Source organism: Bombina bombina, chromosome 6 (genome assembly GCF_027579735.1).
Source record: "Bombina bombina isolate aBomBom1 chromosome 6, aBomBom1.pri, whole genome shotgun sequence".
In the NCBI taxonomy this organism is placed as follows: domain Eukaryota; kingdom Metazoa; phylum Chordata; class Amphibia; order Anura; family Bombinatoridae; genus Bombina; species Bombina bombina.
Genome location: NC_069504.1, coordinates 1,030,876,202 through 1,030,893,722, shown reverse-complemented (window position 1 = coordinate 1,030,893,722; position 17,521 = coordinate 1,030,876,202). Strand labels below are relative to the sequence as shown.

Below are 17,521 nucleotides of genomic sequence, written 5' to 3'. Positions count from 1 at the left end.
TTTATTATACTTTCTATGACTGTGCATGTTTTTCTCTGCCCGTGAGTGTTTGTGCTTTGAGTATTTGTGTGGCAAAGGAATGACGGATGATACTAGGTAAGTGGAAGGGATTTAAACCTCTTGAATTTAGGGTGTATTTTGCTGCCTCCTAGTGGTCAGGAGGGTAGTTTCTTACATGTCATGTCTCATGGACTCTTACCATCTGAGGAAATTAATGGTTGGTTTGCCACCCCTGTCATTTTGGTTTTAGAGTGAATAATTAAACCAAATAGCATGTGTGTCCAAAATGGCAACACCACCCCTGTGCTATTTAGCAGCTATTAGCATTTTGCCTACTACTATCTCATAGGCTGTGCCTGGGGATCTTCTAGCATTGAGCGCCATATTAGGCAATAACGGCTCATGTGCAGAATTATTAAAACAGACACGAAGTTAAACTTTAATGATTCACAAAGAGAGTACAATTTAAAAAAAAAAGAATCGGTTACATTTAGTTCTAATGCCTTTCTCTTGATATTCTTTGTTAAAACCTAGCCTCTTTCCATCACAGCATACCTAAGTAGGCTCAGGTGCATGCATGTGTCTTCAGCACTATAGGGCAGCAGCTTTTGATCAATGTTATAAATATAGTGGTTAAGACACATGCACTCACCTGAGACTACCCTGTTATTTTCACATGGAAGGCAACTAAGGATACCTAGAAAAAGAAGGAAATTTGACATCAGAACTACATTGGAAATTTGTTTACAATTGTAGGCTTTATCTGAATCTTTTATCTTTGTCCCTTTTAAGATTAAAAATGTTGACAAAAGGAATATGGCCACTAAATACACACAGAGAGAAGCTCACTCACAGGAACAAACAACCAGCTCAATACCATTGTTAGCCTGTTCTATGGCGATTTACCACCTAGATGCAGCTTCTTTTAGCCCAGTAATGCTTTTCACAGAGTAGAACTTTCCTGTAGTATATCAGTCTGATCCCACCTATTACGGTCAGTGCAGCGCAGAAATACCAGGCAATTCCTCTCTGAACAAGGAACACAGCAACCCCAGACGATTGTTTCGGCCTTCATTGGGCCTCATCAGTGAGGTGTAGCCATATTCCTCAAAGCACACTGAGCAAGGAGTCCACGTCTGGTTTCCCCTTTTTCCCATAGGGAGACTAAATACACACAGAGAGAGAAGCGCACTCACAGGAACGAACAGCCAGCTCAATACCATTGTTAGCTTGTTCTATGGCAATTTACTACCTGGGTGCAGCTTCTTTTAGCACAGTAATGCTTTTCACAGAGTAGAACTCTACTGTAGTATATCAGTCTGAATCCGTCTATAACTCAGTCCAGCGATGAAATACCAGGCAATTCCTCTCTGAACAAGGAACATAGCAACCCCAGACGATCGTTTCAGCATCAGCCAATAACCATACTCCATACATCTTTGAAATATTATGTTAAAGGGGAACTGGACATTTTCAAAATGATCATCGTCAAATTTCATATTTTATTACTCGGTCATCCTATTTTATACCTTTACATATAATTTGTGTTGGAGAAGTACTGCAAATGTCTTGACACACTAATCATCATCATCCATCTAGGTTTAACCCTTGAGGCCAGTGAGCACTGATTAGGTACTCTTTAAAGTTTAAGTGACATATGTAAACAAAGGTAATACCATACATGTCGCCAACTCCAACAGGAGCATGCAAAACTTCCCATTAGCAAGTACAATTAAGTAAATCTTCTAAGTCATTAGTACATGTCATTTTTGCATTTTTATCTCTTGCTAACTATGGCCTAAATTACAAATCAAGTGCAATGCTTGTTCTTGCAAACAACGCACAATGGGGTATTAAAGTTGTAGGTTATTACATCCAAAACATGAAAGAATACGTGCTAAGGGTTGAAGGCCGCTATCATTTCTATTGTTCTATATGGTTGACATGGGAGGAGTTTAAGAGAACTGGTGATGCCGGCATTTCGACGGGCGACCGGATAGATGTGCAGCTCTAGAGACTGGGCTGAGACCCTGGTGGCCCAATCACTCCTCCAACCTTCAGTGGCCTTCTCCCCCCCCCCCCCCTTTTTTTTTTTTCTTTTTTTTTTTTTCCTCTATTCCCTTCCCCATTCCCTCTCTCCCTTTCCTACTCTTCCCCTGCCCCCCACCTCCTGGCAACAGTTCTCCGGGTTACTCCCATTCCCCATAACCATGTGTTGCCCTCCAGTTGATTCCCGCATTAAAATTTAACAATCCTCACACTGTCTCAGACGATTGCAATTACCTAACACTTGGTTTCTGCCTTATATGACCCATATTGAGAATCCTTGATCCCGAGAGTTATGTCTTCTGATGAGTACCAGTTTACAGGTCCCATAAGTGGATCTATTTCACACTGTTGACGCTTGTATGTTCTGTTATTTAATTATAAGAAAAGAGGCATCACTAAGGTCAATACCATGCTCCCATTATTGTTCAGTGTATTTATCTTTGAAAGAAGGAATTACTGTCATGTAATACTGTTTGAGATATTGTCCTTTATGCCGTGTTTGTACTCTGACTTGTTTCATTGCCTCAATAAAAAAATATTTTATTAAAAAAAAAAAAAAAAAAAGTTGTAGGTTAAATGCATTTTAACTAAAGTATTTTAACGCACTGATACGGTGAGGGATAACATTATCGATGATGCTTGTTCTTGCAAACAACGCACGATGGGGTATTAAAAGTTGTAGGTTAAATGCATTTTAACTAAAGTATTTTAACGCACTGATACGGTGAGGGATAACATTATTTAATTCCCTGCTAATTTTGTATGTTATATAATTTATACGTCTATAAATTTAAAGGGAGGTTTATTTGAACAGTGAGAGATAGATTAACAAAAAATCCAGAAAACCGCATTTAATTTCAAAAAGTTATAAACTGATTTGCATTTTAATGAGTGAAATCAGTATTTGATCCCCTATCAATCTGCAAGATTTCTGTCTCCCAGGTGTCTCTTATACAGGTAACGAGCTGAGATTAGAAGCCCTCTCTTAAAGGGAGTGCTCCTAATCTCAGCTTGTTACCTGTATAAAAGACACCTGTCCACAGAAGCAATCAATCAATCAGATTCCAAACTCTCCTCCATGGCCAAGACCAAAGAGCTGTCCAAGGATGTCAGGGACAAGATTGAAGACCTATGCAAGGCTTGAAAGGACTACAAGACCATCTTCAAACAGCTTGGTGAGAAGGTGACAACAATTTGTGCGATTATTCGCAAATGGAAAAAACACAAAATAAGTGTCGATCTCCCTCGGTCTGTGGCTCCATGCAAGATCTCACCTTGAGGAGTTTCAATGATCATGAGAACGGTGAGGAATCAGCCCAGAACTACACGGTAGGATCTTGTCAATGATCTCAAGGCAGCAGGAACCATAGGCACCAAGAAAACAATTGGTAACACACTACGCCATGAAGGACTGAAATCCTGCAGCACCCGCAAGGTCCCCCTGCTCAAGAAAGCACATGTACAGGCCCGGCTGAAGTTTGCCAATGAATATCTGAATGATTCAGAGGAGAACTGGGTGAAAGTGTTGTGGTCAAATGAGACCAAAACCAAGCTCTTTGTCATCAACTCAACTCACCATGTTTGGAGGATGAGGAATGCTGCTTATGACCCTAAGAACACCATCCCCACCATGAAACATGGAGGTGGAAACATTAGATGGATATACTACAGGAAAGTTCTACTCTGTGAAAAGGTGGAAACATTATGCTTTGGGGGTGTTTTTCTGCTAAGTGGACAGGTCAACTTCACCGCATCAAAGGGACGATGGACGGCGCCATGTACCATCAACTCTTGGGTACAAAAAGCAGAAAGAGAACAGCACAGAGGATATGGAGTGCACGTAAGACTGAGGGTACTGCCAATCCCTCCAGCAAGTAGTCTCAAAATAAAGATAGTCTGCAGCACGAAACTTCTATTATAGTCAATTTTATTCACATAAATGTAAGCAATAAAAGTTGAGTGCTGGAGACTATCTTTATTTTGAGTCAAATCTTTGGTGAGAATCTCCTTTCCTCAGCCAGGGCATTGAAAATGGGTTGTGAATTGTTATTCCAGTATGACAATGACCTAAAACACAAGGCCAAGGCAATGAAGAAGTACATTAAGGTCCTGGAGTGGCCTAGTCAGTCTCCAAACCTTAATCCCATAGAAAATCTGTGGAGGGAGCTGAAGGTTCAAGTTACCAAACGTCAGCCTCAAAACCTTAATGACTTGGAGAGGATCTGCATAGAGGAGTGGGACAAAATCCCTCCCTGAGACATTTGCAAACCTGGTGGCCAACTACAAGAAACATCTGACCTCTGTGATTGCCAACAAGGTTTTTGCCACCAAGTACTAAGTCATGTTTTGCAAAGGGGTCAAATACTTATTTCACTCATTATAATGCGAATCAATTTATAACTTGTTTGAAATGCGTTTTCTGGATTTTTTGTTGTTGTTCTCTCTCACTGTCCAAATAAACCTACCATTAAAATTATAGACTGATCATTTCTTTGTCAGTAGGCAAACGTTCAAAATCAGCAGTTGATCAAATATTTTTTTCCCTCACTGTACATAGATTGTACACCCTATACTTTCAATAAGAAGTAGTAGTATTACACTCATTGTGTTCGTATTGGTTGCGTTTACATGCAATCGGAAATACCACTTTTGCGTTTAGCACCAGAAATAAATTGGTATCGCTTGCTATTGTGCATTTAAATAAAATTGAAGATGTATAGCACATAACATAACAAAAAACTCCCGCACTTGATAGGAATTATTGTACTACTTGAGCCTTATCCATCAGGAAATTTGACTGTGGGCTCTCATAGAAATCTCTATGCATTTGCACTATCTTACATGAAAATTATAGCACACATACTACCATGTGCACAATATATATTACCCATGGACTTGTAAGTGGTATGGGTTGCACTTCAGGGATGTTAACACTCCATACTGCTTGCAGTTTTACTAATCTGGCCACGGAAGAAAGTGGCTGATTGTGGCATTCGTCTCTTTTCTGAGCCAGGTTTCTTCTTGGACAATTCTTAATTTGTTTTTCTTGTTTTATTAAAGCCTTTAACTGACTTTTAGTTTCCTTTGTATCTATTACTCCACTTGAGTTCCATTCACCTAAACCCTCTCAGAAAGGATCCTTTTTTTTTTCTTTTTTTTTTGGCATCCCAAGAACTCTTAAAACTCTGAATTTCATGACCTGGTGATTGAATGCTGACTGCTTTTCTGATAAGGTTATGGTCACCTTGATTCAGGCTAGGAAACCAGTCACCAAGCGTATTTATGATAAAGTTTGGAAAACCTTTTTATCCTGGTGTGCTCGCAGGGAATACTGTTGGAATTCTTTTAGAATTCCTACATTTCTTGAGTTCTTGCAGGACAATTTGGAAAAGGGTTTGTCAGAGTTTTTAAGGGTCAGATTTTGACTATATCCTCTTATTCCATTGGAGGATTGTTAACCTGGATATACCTGGTATTCAGACCTTTTTGTTCAGGTTCTGTTCAAAATTTGACCATTTATTCTTAGTTTTTTCCTCCATGAAATCTTAATCTGGTTTTGAGGGTTCTTCATGCCCCTCCTTTTAAACCTACTCATGGTCTTAAACGTGTCCTGGAAGGTTCTTTTTCTCTTGGTCATTTATTCTGCCAGGAGAGTTACTGAGCTTTATCTTCCTTTGCTTATTTTTCATCAGGACAAGGCTGTTCTTCACGCTAGTTATTATTTTGAAGATATTATCTGTAGATACTATTGACCAGGAACTTGTGGTTCCTTCTTTATATCCAGCTCCTAAGAATTCTGAGGAGCAACATCTTCACAGCTTTGATTTTGTGAGAGCTCTCTTATATTATGTAGAAGCCACATAGGATTTCAGACTTTTTTTTCTCTCTATTTGTTCATTTTTCTTGGCCTCACAAAGGTCAGAAAGCTGCTGCTATTACCTTAAAGGGACACAAAACCCAACATTTTTATTTCATTATTAAGATAGAACATACATTTTTAAAAAAAAATTCTAATTTACTTCTATTATCAAATTTTCTTTATTTTCTTGTTATCCTTTGTTAAAAAGCAGGGATGTAAGCTCAGGAGTGTGCACATATCTGCAGCACTATATGGCAGCAGTTTTGCAACAATATTGTATATTAGCAGGAGCACTAGATGGCAGCACTATTTCCTGTCATGTAATACTTCAGGCATGTGCACGCTACCTACCTAGGTGCCTCTTCAACAAATAATAACATGAGGACAAAGTAGATTTGATAATAGAAGTAAATTGGAATCTTTTTAAAATTATATTCTCTATCTGTATAGTAAAATCATTTTTTTAGGTTTCATGTCCCTTTAACTGCTGGTCTTAAAGCCTTTATTTGTAAGGCATAAATGGTTGCGTGTTTGTACCCCCCTATTTCATGTTGATCTCATAGACTTTACTGCTTGGGTATAGATTCCCACACATGATGCCTCATGGTCTCGCACCATCTGAAACAAAACTAAAATGTATGTTTACTTGATGAATGAATTTCTTTTCAAATATTGAGATTTGACCGTTACAAATTGAAACCCATTCTCTATGGAGCTATAACAAATAACTTATAAATATAACATATATGATACTGGTTTGTGTCTGAGCTCCGCAGTCATCATTTGACCATGTGCTTCATAGCACTAGAACCAGTAAATTGAATGACTTCCTCTTTTTTTTTTTCTTCAAGGAAGCAGAATGCTTCAGACTTTATTTCTCTGACAGAGTCAAGTGACTATATTGTATTTTTGCCGTGGGCTTGTTAAAACGTTCCCATGGTAGATACATATGCGGGAAAAATAAATACACATTGCATTTAAGGATGCGCTAAAGGATACTTTTGCTTATTTGTTGTCCTACCAATTGGAATAGCATTTAGAATTGGTTACCTTTTAACTATAGTGGTGTAGAATGCGGCTGATGCGAGGACCTGCTTACGTTTTTCCCTTGTTTGTTTGTTTGTTTGTTATTAAATAAAAACTAATCTAAAAACTGATTTAATGCCCCATTGAACTTACTTCAAACCTTATTGTTTCCATTTTAAATATTGTTCCATAAAATATATCAAAAATAACAGAAATGATTTACAATTGGATAGTGAAGATTTCTTTAGGGGATACTAAACCCAATTATTTTCGTTCATGATTCGGATGGAGCCTGCAATTCTAAACAATTTTCTATTTTACTTCTATTATCAAATTTTCATTGTTTTCTTGGTATCTTTTGTTGAAAAGCAGGAAGGTAAACTTAGGAGCGTGCACGTATATGGAGCACTATATGGCAGCAGTTTTGCAAGAATGTTATCCATTTGCAAGAGCACTAGATGGCAGCACTATTTCCTGCCGTGTAGTGTTTCAGAAGCCTACCTAGGTATCTCTTCAACAAAGAATGGGAGTGAAGCAAGTTTAATTATATAAGTAAATTAGTAGCATATTTTTATAATGTGTCTGAATCACAAAATGTCCTTTTAAAGTGATGGTAAAGTTTAAACTTTGTCTTTACAATATTAGTAATCATAAAGTAAAAGATGGGGACTCCAATTTATGAAAAGCTTTGTAAAAGCTTAATTTTTTTGAATAATTACACTTTCATGCCTTTATATATTCCACCATACCTCCGCCTGTAACGGATACTCTATTTCTTACTTCAGTCATGATTGTATTGCTCCACTTTTGGCGTCCAAAACCAGGGGTGTTATTTCCTTGCTGGACGCCAAAGGGGGCACGATACGATTGGCTACAGCCTGAATCGTCACTGAAGTAAGAAATAGAATATCTGTTACGGGCGGAGGAACGGCAGAATATATAAAGACATGAAAGTGTAACTATTATTAAAAAAATAAATAAGCGTTTACAAAGCCTTTCATGAATTAAAGTCCCCATCTGTTACTTTTATTACTAATATTGTAAATAAAAAGGTTAAAGTTTGCAATCACTTTAAATATTGATGTTGTTAAAAACTTTAAAAAAAAATTTAATTTTAATCAAACCATTTTAGTAAAGTGGCCATTAGGAGAGAGAATAGATTCCAGTAGTTTACAGCTTTCCCCTCTTTTTCCAGGCTCAGGCAACATCTTTCTTAAACCATCTATTAGCTTAGATGGTCAGTGCAGGGTTGCCGGGCACCCTTAATGCTATTCCCAGACATGTATCTTTGACATTAACGTCTGCTGTTGCACCGTTTACTTTTTCTTCCACTGTGTCAATACAAGAGGGCTAAATAGGAATGTATTTTCCCTACTATAATAGTGATGTCTATAGGAAATTGGACGCTTGCATCTGTACACTATTGTTATGTAGACGTCTGTAGAGCTATTGTTACTGAATATTTCGCTACTGCTCAGATGCTGCCCAAATCCTTTGATACGAAGTGTGCTAGAGTTTCACAAATAGAAAGCGTTTTAAAACCCAGGATTTAAAATTGGCTTTAAAGGAAGCCTCAGCCACTTTTGTGCGCCAGTGTCTTTAATAGAACAGTTCATTAAGCGATGAAGGGTACAGAGCCTAAATTCTTCCTTTATTCTTGTCCCTGCACTATGTGCTTCATATTAAGGAGCAATGAGCTGGCCTGTACAATCAGTGAAATTAATTAGAGACTCTTTCCTTTGTCACTGAGTGTCAAAGCCTATTTATCTGTATATTCCCTGTTAGTCTGTGCTCATGCTAGAACTATGTGCACCCCCTTAACAGGTTCTTCAGCAAAGTTTGCCTTAACCATATGCTTCCTGAATTCATTTCTTGTCACAACCTTACTCGCTATGAAAGGAGTAAGTACTTGTTCAGCTCACTAATTATCCATAAATTACTTTTTTTTTTTTTTTCTTAATTATTCTATTACACCTTATTGATCTGTGTGCTGGGTATTGATTTGTTTCCTTATTGTTCAGAAGCAGCACCTTTTATGTGACTATTTTGATAGAAGTAATACTAGACAGGCGCTGCAGCTGCAGTGAACTATTTTTATTAAAAAAAAAAATGGTGATTAACACAAAAATATTGGCTTAGGGCTTACAATTTAGAATAAAAATGTTTATATACTGTGTGTGTGTGTATATGTATATGTATATATATATATATATATATATATATATATATATATATATATATATATATATATATATATGTGTGTGTGTGTGTGTATATATATATATATATATATATATATGTATGTTCCCCCACGCTAACATGAACACACATTCTCAGGTGCGATAACACGACATAAAAATATGAATATTTCACATTTCAACGTTCTTCACATAGCAGAATATTAATACTACTTAACTGCAAAGGGCTCCAATGCACACATACACACATATATATGTCTACATATGTATTTGTGTTTATATGTGTATATATGTCTATAAATTTTATATATATATATATATATATATATATACACATATAAATACATAAATAGATGTGTATATATATATCCATCTTTAGACATGTATATGTATTTATTTATGTTAAAACCCTTTGCCTGAGATCATATTTGTGCAATATTTTTTTGTAATAAATTAGTGTTATGATGAGTGTAACTGTACTTTGTAATGTATTTTTTATGTTTGGTGACAATTTTATGTTTCGCAAAACAGTTGACCTAAGCTTGCGATAATCATTCTAGTGTAAGTTGCGATTGTGCTCACTCGCTCGCATTTACTTTCAACTTGTATTACGAACACAATTTAACTTGTGCGCAAACTAACACAAAAACCCAATATCGCTTGCGTGCAAACTATTGCGCTCCACTCGTAATCTCTCCCATTATATTTCTGATAATGTACACTACTTTATCCAGTAGAATGTTCTTAAAGGGACAGTAAAGTCAAAATTAACTTACATGATTCAGATAGAGAACACCATTTTAAGAAACTTTCCAATTCACTTCCATTTTCTAAATGTGCACAGTTTTTTATATGCACACCTTCTGAGGCACCAGCTCCTACTTAGCATGTGCTAATTTCACAGGAAATATGTATACGCATTTTGTGATTGGCTGATGTCTGTCGCATAATGCATTGGGAAGGAAAATGTAACTTACTTTAAAATTTGTTAGAAAATCTACTACTACCTTTGAAATTCAAACTGTGCTTGTGTTATTTTTTTTAATGTGTTTATTGAATGATATTCTACTGTATTTAGTGGTCCTTTAAGAGCATCATTTTAAATTATTTTTGCTAACATTTGCTGAGTGTTAAATACAGATATTTTCAGTTCTTTGGAATGTGTGTACTCAAGAGAACATTTTGCTTACAACCTTTTTTTACAACCAACACTTAGAAATGAAATAGTCTCTTTTCTTTACTGCTGTCCAGTTTGGGGGGGGGGAATATTTATATTCTACTGTTTGTGACTGGTTGATATTTCTGGTTTCATTGTAGGATTTGGAAGGTGTCTTGTGTACAAGAATGCTAAATGCACACTGAAACGTTACAGCAATCAAACATTTGATAAAGTTATGGGACCAATGCTGGACGCAACAACACGCAAGCAGATTTGGAGGCATGAAATCTTAGATGCTGATGGGATTTGCTCACCGGGTAACTATAATTAGTATAGAAAAAGATCCCTGTTATGGTCATTCATTGTATTAATCCACTGCTGAGTCCTTAGTTCTGCGTTTAGCATAATTCCCTCACAGCAGAACTGAAACACGAAAAAAGCATTGTCTTGAAGCCTAAGTTAGATTGTGATTTCGCAAATGCTCTTAAAGGGACATTTAACGCGTGGCTACTTGACATTATTTTACATTTTCTAAAACATTTTATAATCCGGCTAATTTTTATCTGAGGATAAATCAGACAGTGTAATTATTTAATTACTTGTCTACAATATACACATTCTCCATTAATACATTTTAATTGTCCTTTGGTTTATCTATATATACAGGGAGTGCAGAATTATTAGGCAAATTAGTATTTTGACCACATCATCCTCTTTATGCATGTTGTCTTACTCCAAGCTGTATAGGCTCGAAAGCCTACTACCAATTAAGCATATTAGGTGATGTGCATCTCTGTAATGAGAAGGGGTGTGGTCTAATGACATCAACACCCTATATCAGGTGTGCATAATTATTAGGCAACTTCCTTTCCTTTGGCAAAATGGGTCAAAAGAAGGACTTGACAGGCTCAGAAAAGTCAAAAATAGTGAGATATCTTGCAGAGGGATGCAGCACTCTTAAAATTGCAAAGCTTCTGAAGCGTGATCATCGAACAATCAAGCGTTTCATTCAAAATAGTCAACAGGGTCGCAAGAAGCGTGTGGAAAAACCAAGGCGCAAAATAACTGCCCATGAACTGAGAAAAGTCAAGCGTGCAGCTGCCAAGATGCCACTTGCCACCAGTTTGGCCATATTTCAGAGCTGCAACATCACTGGAGTGCCCAAAAGCACAAGGTGTGCAATACTCAGAGACATGGCCAAGGTAAGAAAGGCTGAAAGACGACCACCACTGAACAAGACACACAAGCTGAAACGTCAAGACTGGGCCAAGAAATATCTCAAGACTGATTTTTCTAAGGTTTTATGGACTGATGAAATGAGAGTGAGTCTTGATGGGCCAGATGGATGGGCCCATGGCTGGATTGGTAAAGGGCAGAGAGCTCCAGTCCGACTCAGACGCCAGCAAGGTGGAGGTGGAGTACTGGTTTTGGCTGGTATCATCAAAGATGAGCTTGTGGGGCCTTTTCGGGTTGAGGATGGAGTCAAGCTCAACTCCCTGTCCTACTGCCAGTTTCTGGAAGACACCTTCTTCAAGCAGTGGTACAGGAAGAAGTCTGCATGCTTCAAGAAAAACATGATTTTCATGCAGGACAATGCTCCATCACACGCGCCCAAGTACTCCACAGCGTGGCTGGCAAGAAAGGGTATAAAAGAAGAAAATCTAATGACATGGCCTTGTTCACCTGATCTGAACCCCATTGAGAACCTGTGGTCCATCATCAAATGTGAGATTTACAAGGAGGGAAATCAGTACACCTCTCTGAACAGTGTCTGGGAGGCTGTGGTTGCTGCTGCACGCAATGTTGATGGTGAACAGATCAAAACACTGACAGAATCCATGGATGGCAGGCTTTTGAGTGTCCTTGCAAAGAAAGGTGGCTATATTGGTCACTGATTTGTTTTTGGTTTGTTTTTGAATGTCAGAAATGTATATTTGTGAATGTTGAGATGTTATATTGGTTTCACTGGTAAAAATAAATAATTGAAATGGGTATATATTTGCTTTTTGTTAAGTTGCCTAATAATTATGCACAGTAATAGTCACCTGCACACACAGATATCCCCCTAAAATAGCTATAACTAAAAACAAACTAAAAACGACTTCCAAAACTATTCAGCTTTGATATTAATGAGTTTTTTGGGTTCATTGAGAACATGGTTGTTGTTCAATAATAAAATTAATCCTCAAAAATACAACTTGCCTAATAATTCTGCACTCCCTGTATATGTTATGCAATCCTCCTGTCAATCACTTTTGTCTGTTGCATTTATCTTTTCTGTTCTTAGGTGAAAAAGTGGAAAACAAGCAGGTGCTTGTTAATAAATCCATGCCCACTGTCACTCAGACACCTCTAGAGGGTAGCAGTGTGCCACAGCAGCCTCAGTTTAAGGATGTGCCAATATCGTAAGTCTTATTAAAGGGAATCTGCCATATAAGTCATTTGACACTGAATAATTGTAGCTCTTTACCTGATGTGACTGCAGCCTTTTTGTTTTCTGTAAAAATTCTTTGAAATTGTTAGTGTAAAACGTTTGCTCACACCCTGCATTGCAGTTACTGTCTGGTAGCCATCTACTTAACTTCTATCTCAACTATTCAACTATAGAATATATAGGCAGATACTTCCTAACCTAATTCACAATTTAATTAGCGTATTCATATAAAATGGATTACATTAAAGATATTACTCCTTTTTTTTTTTGCCCTAGGATAGGCGAGCAGGGTTTTTAATGTATAAGTGGATTAATAAATGAGAAAGAAAAATAGGATCTGGGTCAGACAAATTTAAGGAGTATTATTTCCGTGAGGTTTTTTTTATGTAGTTGTCATTATGTATATAATATATAGTTTTTTGCCTTTATAATAAAAGAATATATATATTTTACTAAAGGAACTATGTCTGTCTGTGTATTTGCTGAGTAAATTCCTTAGGCAGCAGCTGCTCCTACTTTAATTTATTGATGTTTGTTCTAGAATTGTTAGCACAATCTTTGTTCCTCAAATGTGCTGTTAGTGATAAGATTCATTTAAAAAAGAAAAATCTTGGTTTTGGCCTAAAACTTTTTAATGTGTTGATTAACTCTCTCCTTTTAGTTACAAAGGGTCTACAGATTCATATATTGAAAAAGTAATGATCTCATCAAATGCAGAAGAGGCTTTTCTTATTAAAATTCTTCTGAGACAGACTAGACGGCCTGAAATTGGTGATAAGTTCAGCAGTCGTCACGGACAGAAAGGTATCGGATCATAAATGAAATAATTTACAACTTGGTCTACCTATCATTTATTGCTATTTTATTACCAATCTGAAAAGTGGAGAGCATCTAGTGGATATATCGAAACACCTAGTAGATATATTGAATATCATCGCATTATAAATAATAGGTGCTCCTCACTTAATGGAATTCGGTGAAGTTTAGGTTAGTTGTATGTATATCCTGAAAATATGATTAAACATTCATAACTAATATATCAAAATGGCAAATTAAAGATCTCTTATGGATCCAGTTGTTTCTTTTTCCGTAGTCTTTTAAATAAATATTTGGAAGACTTGCTGGGCCAATGGGTCTTATCTGCCGTCAAAATCTAATAACAGCTATTTTACCTTTTTACCACAATATATTTGTCATTTTAATGCAGTGGTTTAGAGTGAGTCTCTGTACTCATGCTCCATAATTATAATGTCTCAAATATATCTATGGCGTCTTCATAATCTAAATCTTGGTATATCATTCTTTTTTAAAACTAGTATTCCCTGGATCCATCGAAAATTAAGTAGCAGCACTGAAAATCAAGTTTTTTTTCTCAAATGTAAATTTAACGAGAGCATTAGTATTACCATTTTCCCACATCCAATCCATTTTTGTTTTCATTTATTGTTTTTAAGGACAAGTTATAATTTTTTTAACTTTAAACAAAGTCCTTATTGTCTAGTAATTATCTTTGCATTTGTCCATGCAAAACCTTTAACCCCTCTTAGGATTTTAAATTGTGAAAAGTTTTCTTTAGAGAGAAAAAAACTACTACTATCATCTGTTCAAATACAAGACTCCTAATACCTCTCGTCATTGCTGCAAAGACTGTGATCTGCAAATCTTTGTTAGATTTGTTAATCCGTTTTCACTTGACAGACTGAGAAATGCTCTTAAAGAACAGTCATATATTGCTTTCATTACATCAAAGAAGCGCAGACTTTTTTTTTTCTTTTGGCTTGTTTAACTTAGAGGAAATATAAAAAAAATAATAATCTTTGTGTCCAGGAAACAGAGTTTGTGTGCATTTACAAAGTTATAGGTTTTTGTATCCAAATTGGAATAATGGGTCTAAAACTAAAGAGAATCTTCCAATGCAGCTTTTTTAAGTTTTTAATGTTTATATTCATTGTCAGATTAATATTTTTTATATTTAATTTTAAATAAAATCACTATAGATTTATTTGTATTAATCATAATTGTGTTTTCAACCACACTCGAAATATAGGTAAAATCCGTTTTTTAAAATATATTTTATACATCTGTTTTGGAAGACCATCGAAAATATGCTGTAATTATTGGTTTTAACAAACTTTGCAATCATTTTCAAACTTTAGAAAATATATTTTTTATTATTTATTTATTTTTGTACAGCAGTTCTTTATAAGTTGCGTTTAATGGGGAAAATTACAGATAAATTGGGCAGCCAGTTGATGACCTAGGAAAGATGCATTTGCTCTTAATTCACCAGGTTTTGTTATGCTAAGCTACCTATATGAATTGCTTATTAAATGCTCATTTAATGGGAAAGCAAATATTTAGCTCACACAGAGCCATTGGGTGAACTGCTGACCTTTAGCACATACTAAGATGAAATGGCCCAGTTCTCAGTTTACTGCATGAAATAAAAATTACAGTTCTATTTGTATGATGAACATTATAGAGCTTTTTAGAACTTTTTGCATTTATATTTGTTTCACTGTGCTTTTCTAATTTAATTTTTTTATATAGAACAGTACAGGACAGAAGTATTGTGATGGTTTTCAATTAATCAGCCCTTTGTGTGTTCACAACTATGCAAATTTATCACTTGAAGCCATTCAGCCGCTCCTGGGAAAGCTATTTAACAACTGCATTGTATTTTAGTTATTCCCGTATAGTGACGGTCTAAATTAAAAGCTAATAAGGACTTTTTTTTTCCTTATACACTTATTAAACTAGCAAAGCTGTGCATTGGTAAATTAAAAGGCTACACTCTGAGTATCATTTTTATATACTAATATTTGGATAATGGATACCTGATGTTAAAATATTTTATTTCAGTTTCTTTTTTTATAAATTCAAAACATTTGCTTTAAAACATACACACACAAAAAATAAACAAAATCCACAAACATACTCTGGACTGTGTATGTTTGTATGTGTGTGTATATGTATGTGTATATGTGTATATATATATAAGTATAGTGTGTATGTATATAACATTTCTATAAATAATATTTCTATAAAAAAAAAATATATATATATATATCTCCTCTAGTCCTATCTCTAACATTGAGTGGGGTAGTAACTTTTTTACATGTTATGGCTCTGTTGCTTTGTACCTGATTTTTTTTGTCTGTTTTATTTTTAGTTGTGCAAAATGCAACCGGTTCTTGTGGATTGCCTGTTGCACAGCAGTGAAAGAAATCCGTTCCTAATCTGATATTCGCAGTAGTGACCTCTCTAGCTATAACCCACCTGTTTTATAAGTAATGTACTTCAAAGGAACTATTTCGCCTGCTTTCTCCTCTTGGATAATATGCAGCAGTCACTATTTTTAGTGCACTCATGATATTGCATATTTGACCACATTCAGACCAGTTAATTTCTGTTCTTCTTATCGCAGACTATTCATTAGCTTTAAACTATTACTAACTTATTCTAAGCTTATTATGCCCTCTTTGTGCTAACTTGTATTAAAATCTGTCAGCTATGACTGGCTTATAAGCACAGTCAGCGATGCAGAATAAGTTAATTATTTACTTCTGTCACTAGTGCTCTTCATCTAATGAAATGCACAGCTGTGTTAGATCTGCGGTTGGATGTGTAGGTCCTTTTGTTACACAAGTCAGCAGAGGGTAGAAGCTGCTATGATGGAGAGTACTCACTTCTTTCTGCTGTTCTGCCTTTCTGTGTCGATTTCACGGATCTTTTATCATTCACTTTCACACAAAACAAACAACACAGAGGCTGTCTGCTATGGGAACCGTCTTGGCACATAAGAGGTTCTCAAAGCTTGGCCTGTTCTACCTTACCTTACGTTTACGTGCGGGTCTGTAATGTTGATTTTATGTGAGGCTGAGGAGCTGATTAATGGGCACACCACCCACCTGATTTTTTTTTTCTTTTTGCTCAATGTTTGTTGCACAAATTTATCTTTAAATTAGTTTGTTGCATTTTGCAATTAACGTGCGCTTCGGACAGCTTAAGTAATATTTATAAATAACAGAAATTTTTTTATATTTTAAAAAGTATTACACTGCCCTCACCCGGTACCATTATAATGCCATTTAGCTGGCAATATTTTCTGTGGAAAACACTGCCCATGTCAGAGACATCCTGACGCTGTGAACTCATGGATGCACACAAACGTTGAACTAATATTGAATCTTTAAGAACCAATTGTATTGTCTCTTGTCTTTTTTTCCCCTCTATTTTGCAGTTTCTTTGAAACAATTGTATTACCTTTTTTTGTGTATGATTTGGTGATTTATTTTATTATTAAGTACCTGAAAAGTATATTGTGTAAGTCTGTAGATTCACATTGGTTGCTGATAACATAAGTTTCCTTTGGTTTGTGGAGTACCTTAATGGCAAAGCTAATAATTAAATTTGCCAAAAAATAATATATTAACTAATCCCTAATTCATGGTTATTCTTTCATTTTATGTATTGTGCTGTGGTGTTTTATGGCATTTTCTTTGCTTTGACCTATTCATCCAAATAAAGCTTCTATATATTAACTGAGCCATCTTGTTTTTCTAGAAACTGGTGTTCATAAATAGCCATGACATTGCCATTATTCTGTGTGCCCATAAAGTTGAATGAGTTGTCATCTTGGTATTTAAGCTCCCCCCCACCCTGCCCCAAGGTCAAGGTACTAAGTAAAATGTTATGTGGATGGTGGTTACTGGTTTAATGTTAGAATTGCTGCTTTATTGTGCAAAATTACTGTATGTTGGGAACAAAGTGATTTGATGGAAATTTGTTTAATT

At 35.8% G+C, this 17,521-nt stretch overlaps 1 protein-coding gene across 1 annotated transcript in view; it reads left to right on the top strand.

Moving 5' to 3' along the window:
• POLR3B (RNA polymerase III subunit B) overlaps positions 1-17,521 on the top strand; it is a 791,018-nt gene that overhangs the window by 690,120 nt on the left and 83,377 nt on the right. The window contains exons 19-21 of the mRNA XM_053719663.1: positions 10,450-10,608; positions 12,579-12,696; positions 13,387-13,529. Of these exons, the coding sequence (XP_053575638.1) occupies positions 10,450-10,608; positions 12,579-12,696; positions 13,387-13,529 (420 nt within the window). The remainder of the gene's footprint in view (positions 1-10,449; positions 10,609-12,578; positions 12,697-13,386; positions 13,530-17,521) is intronic.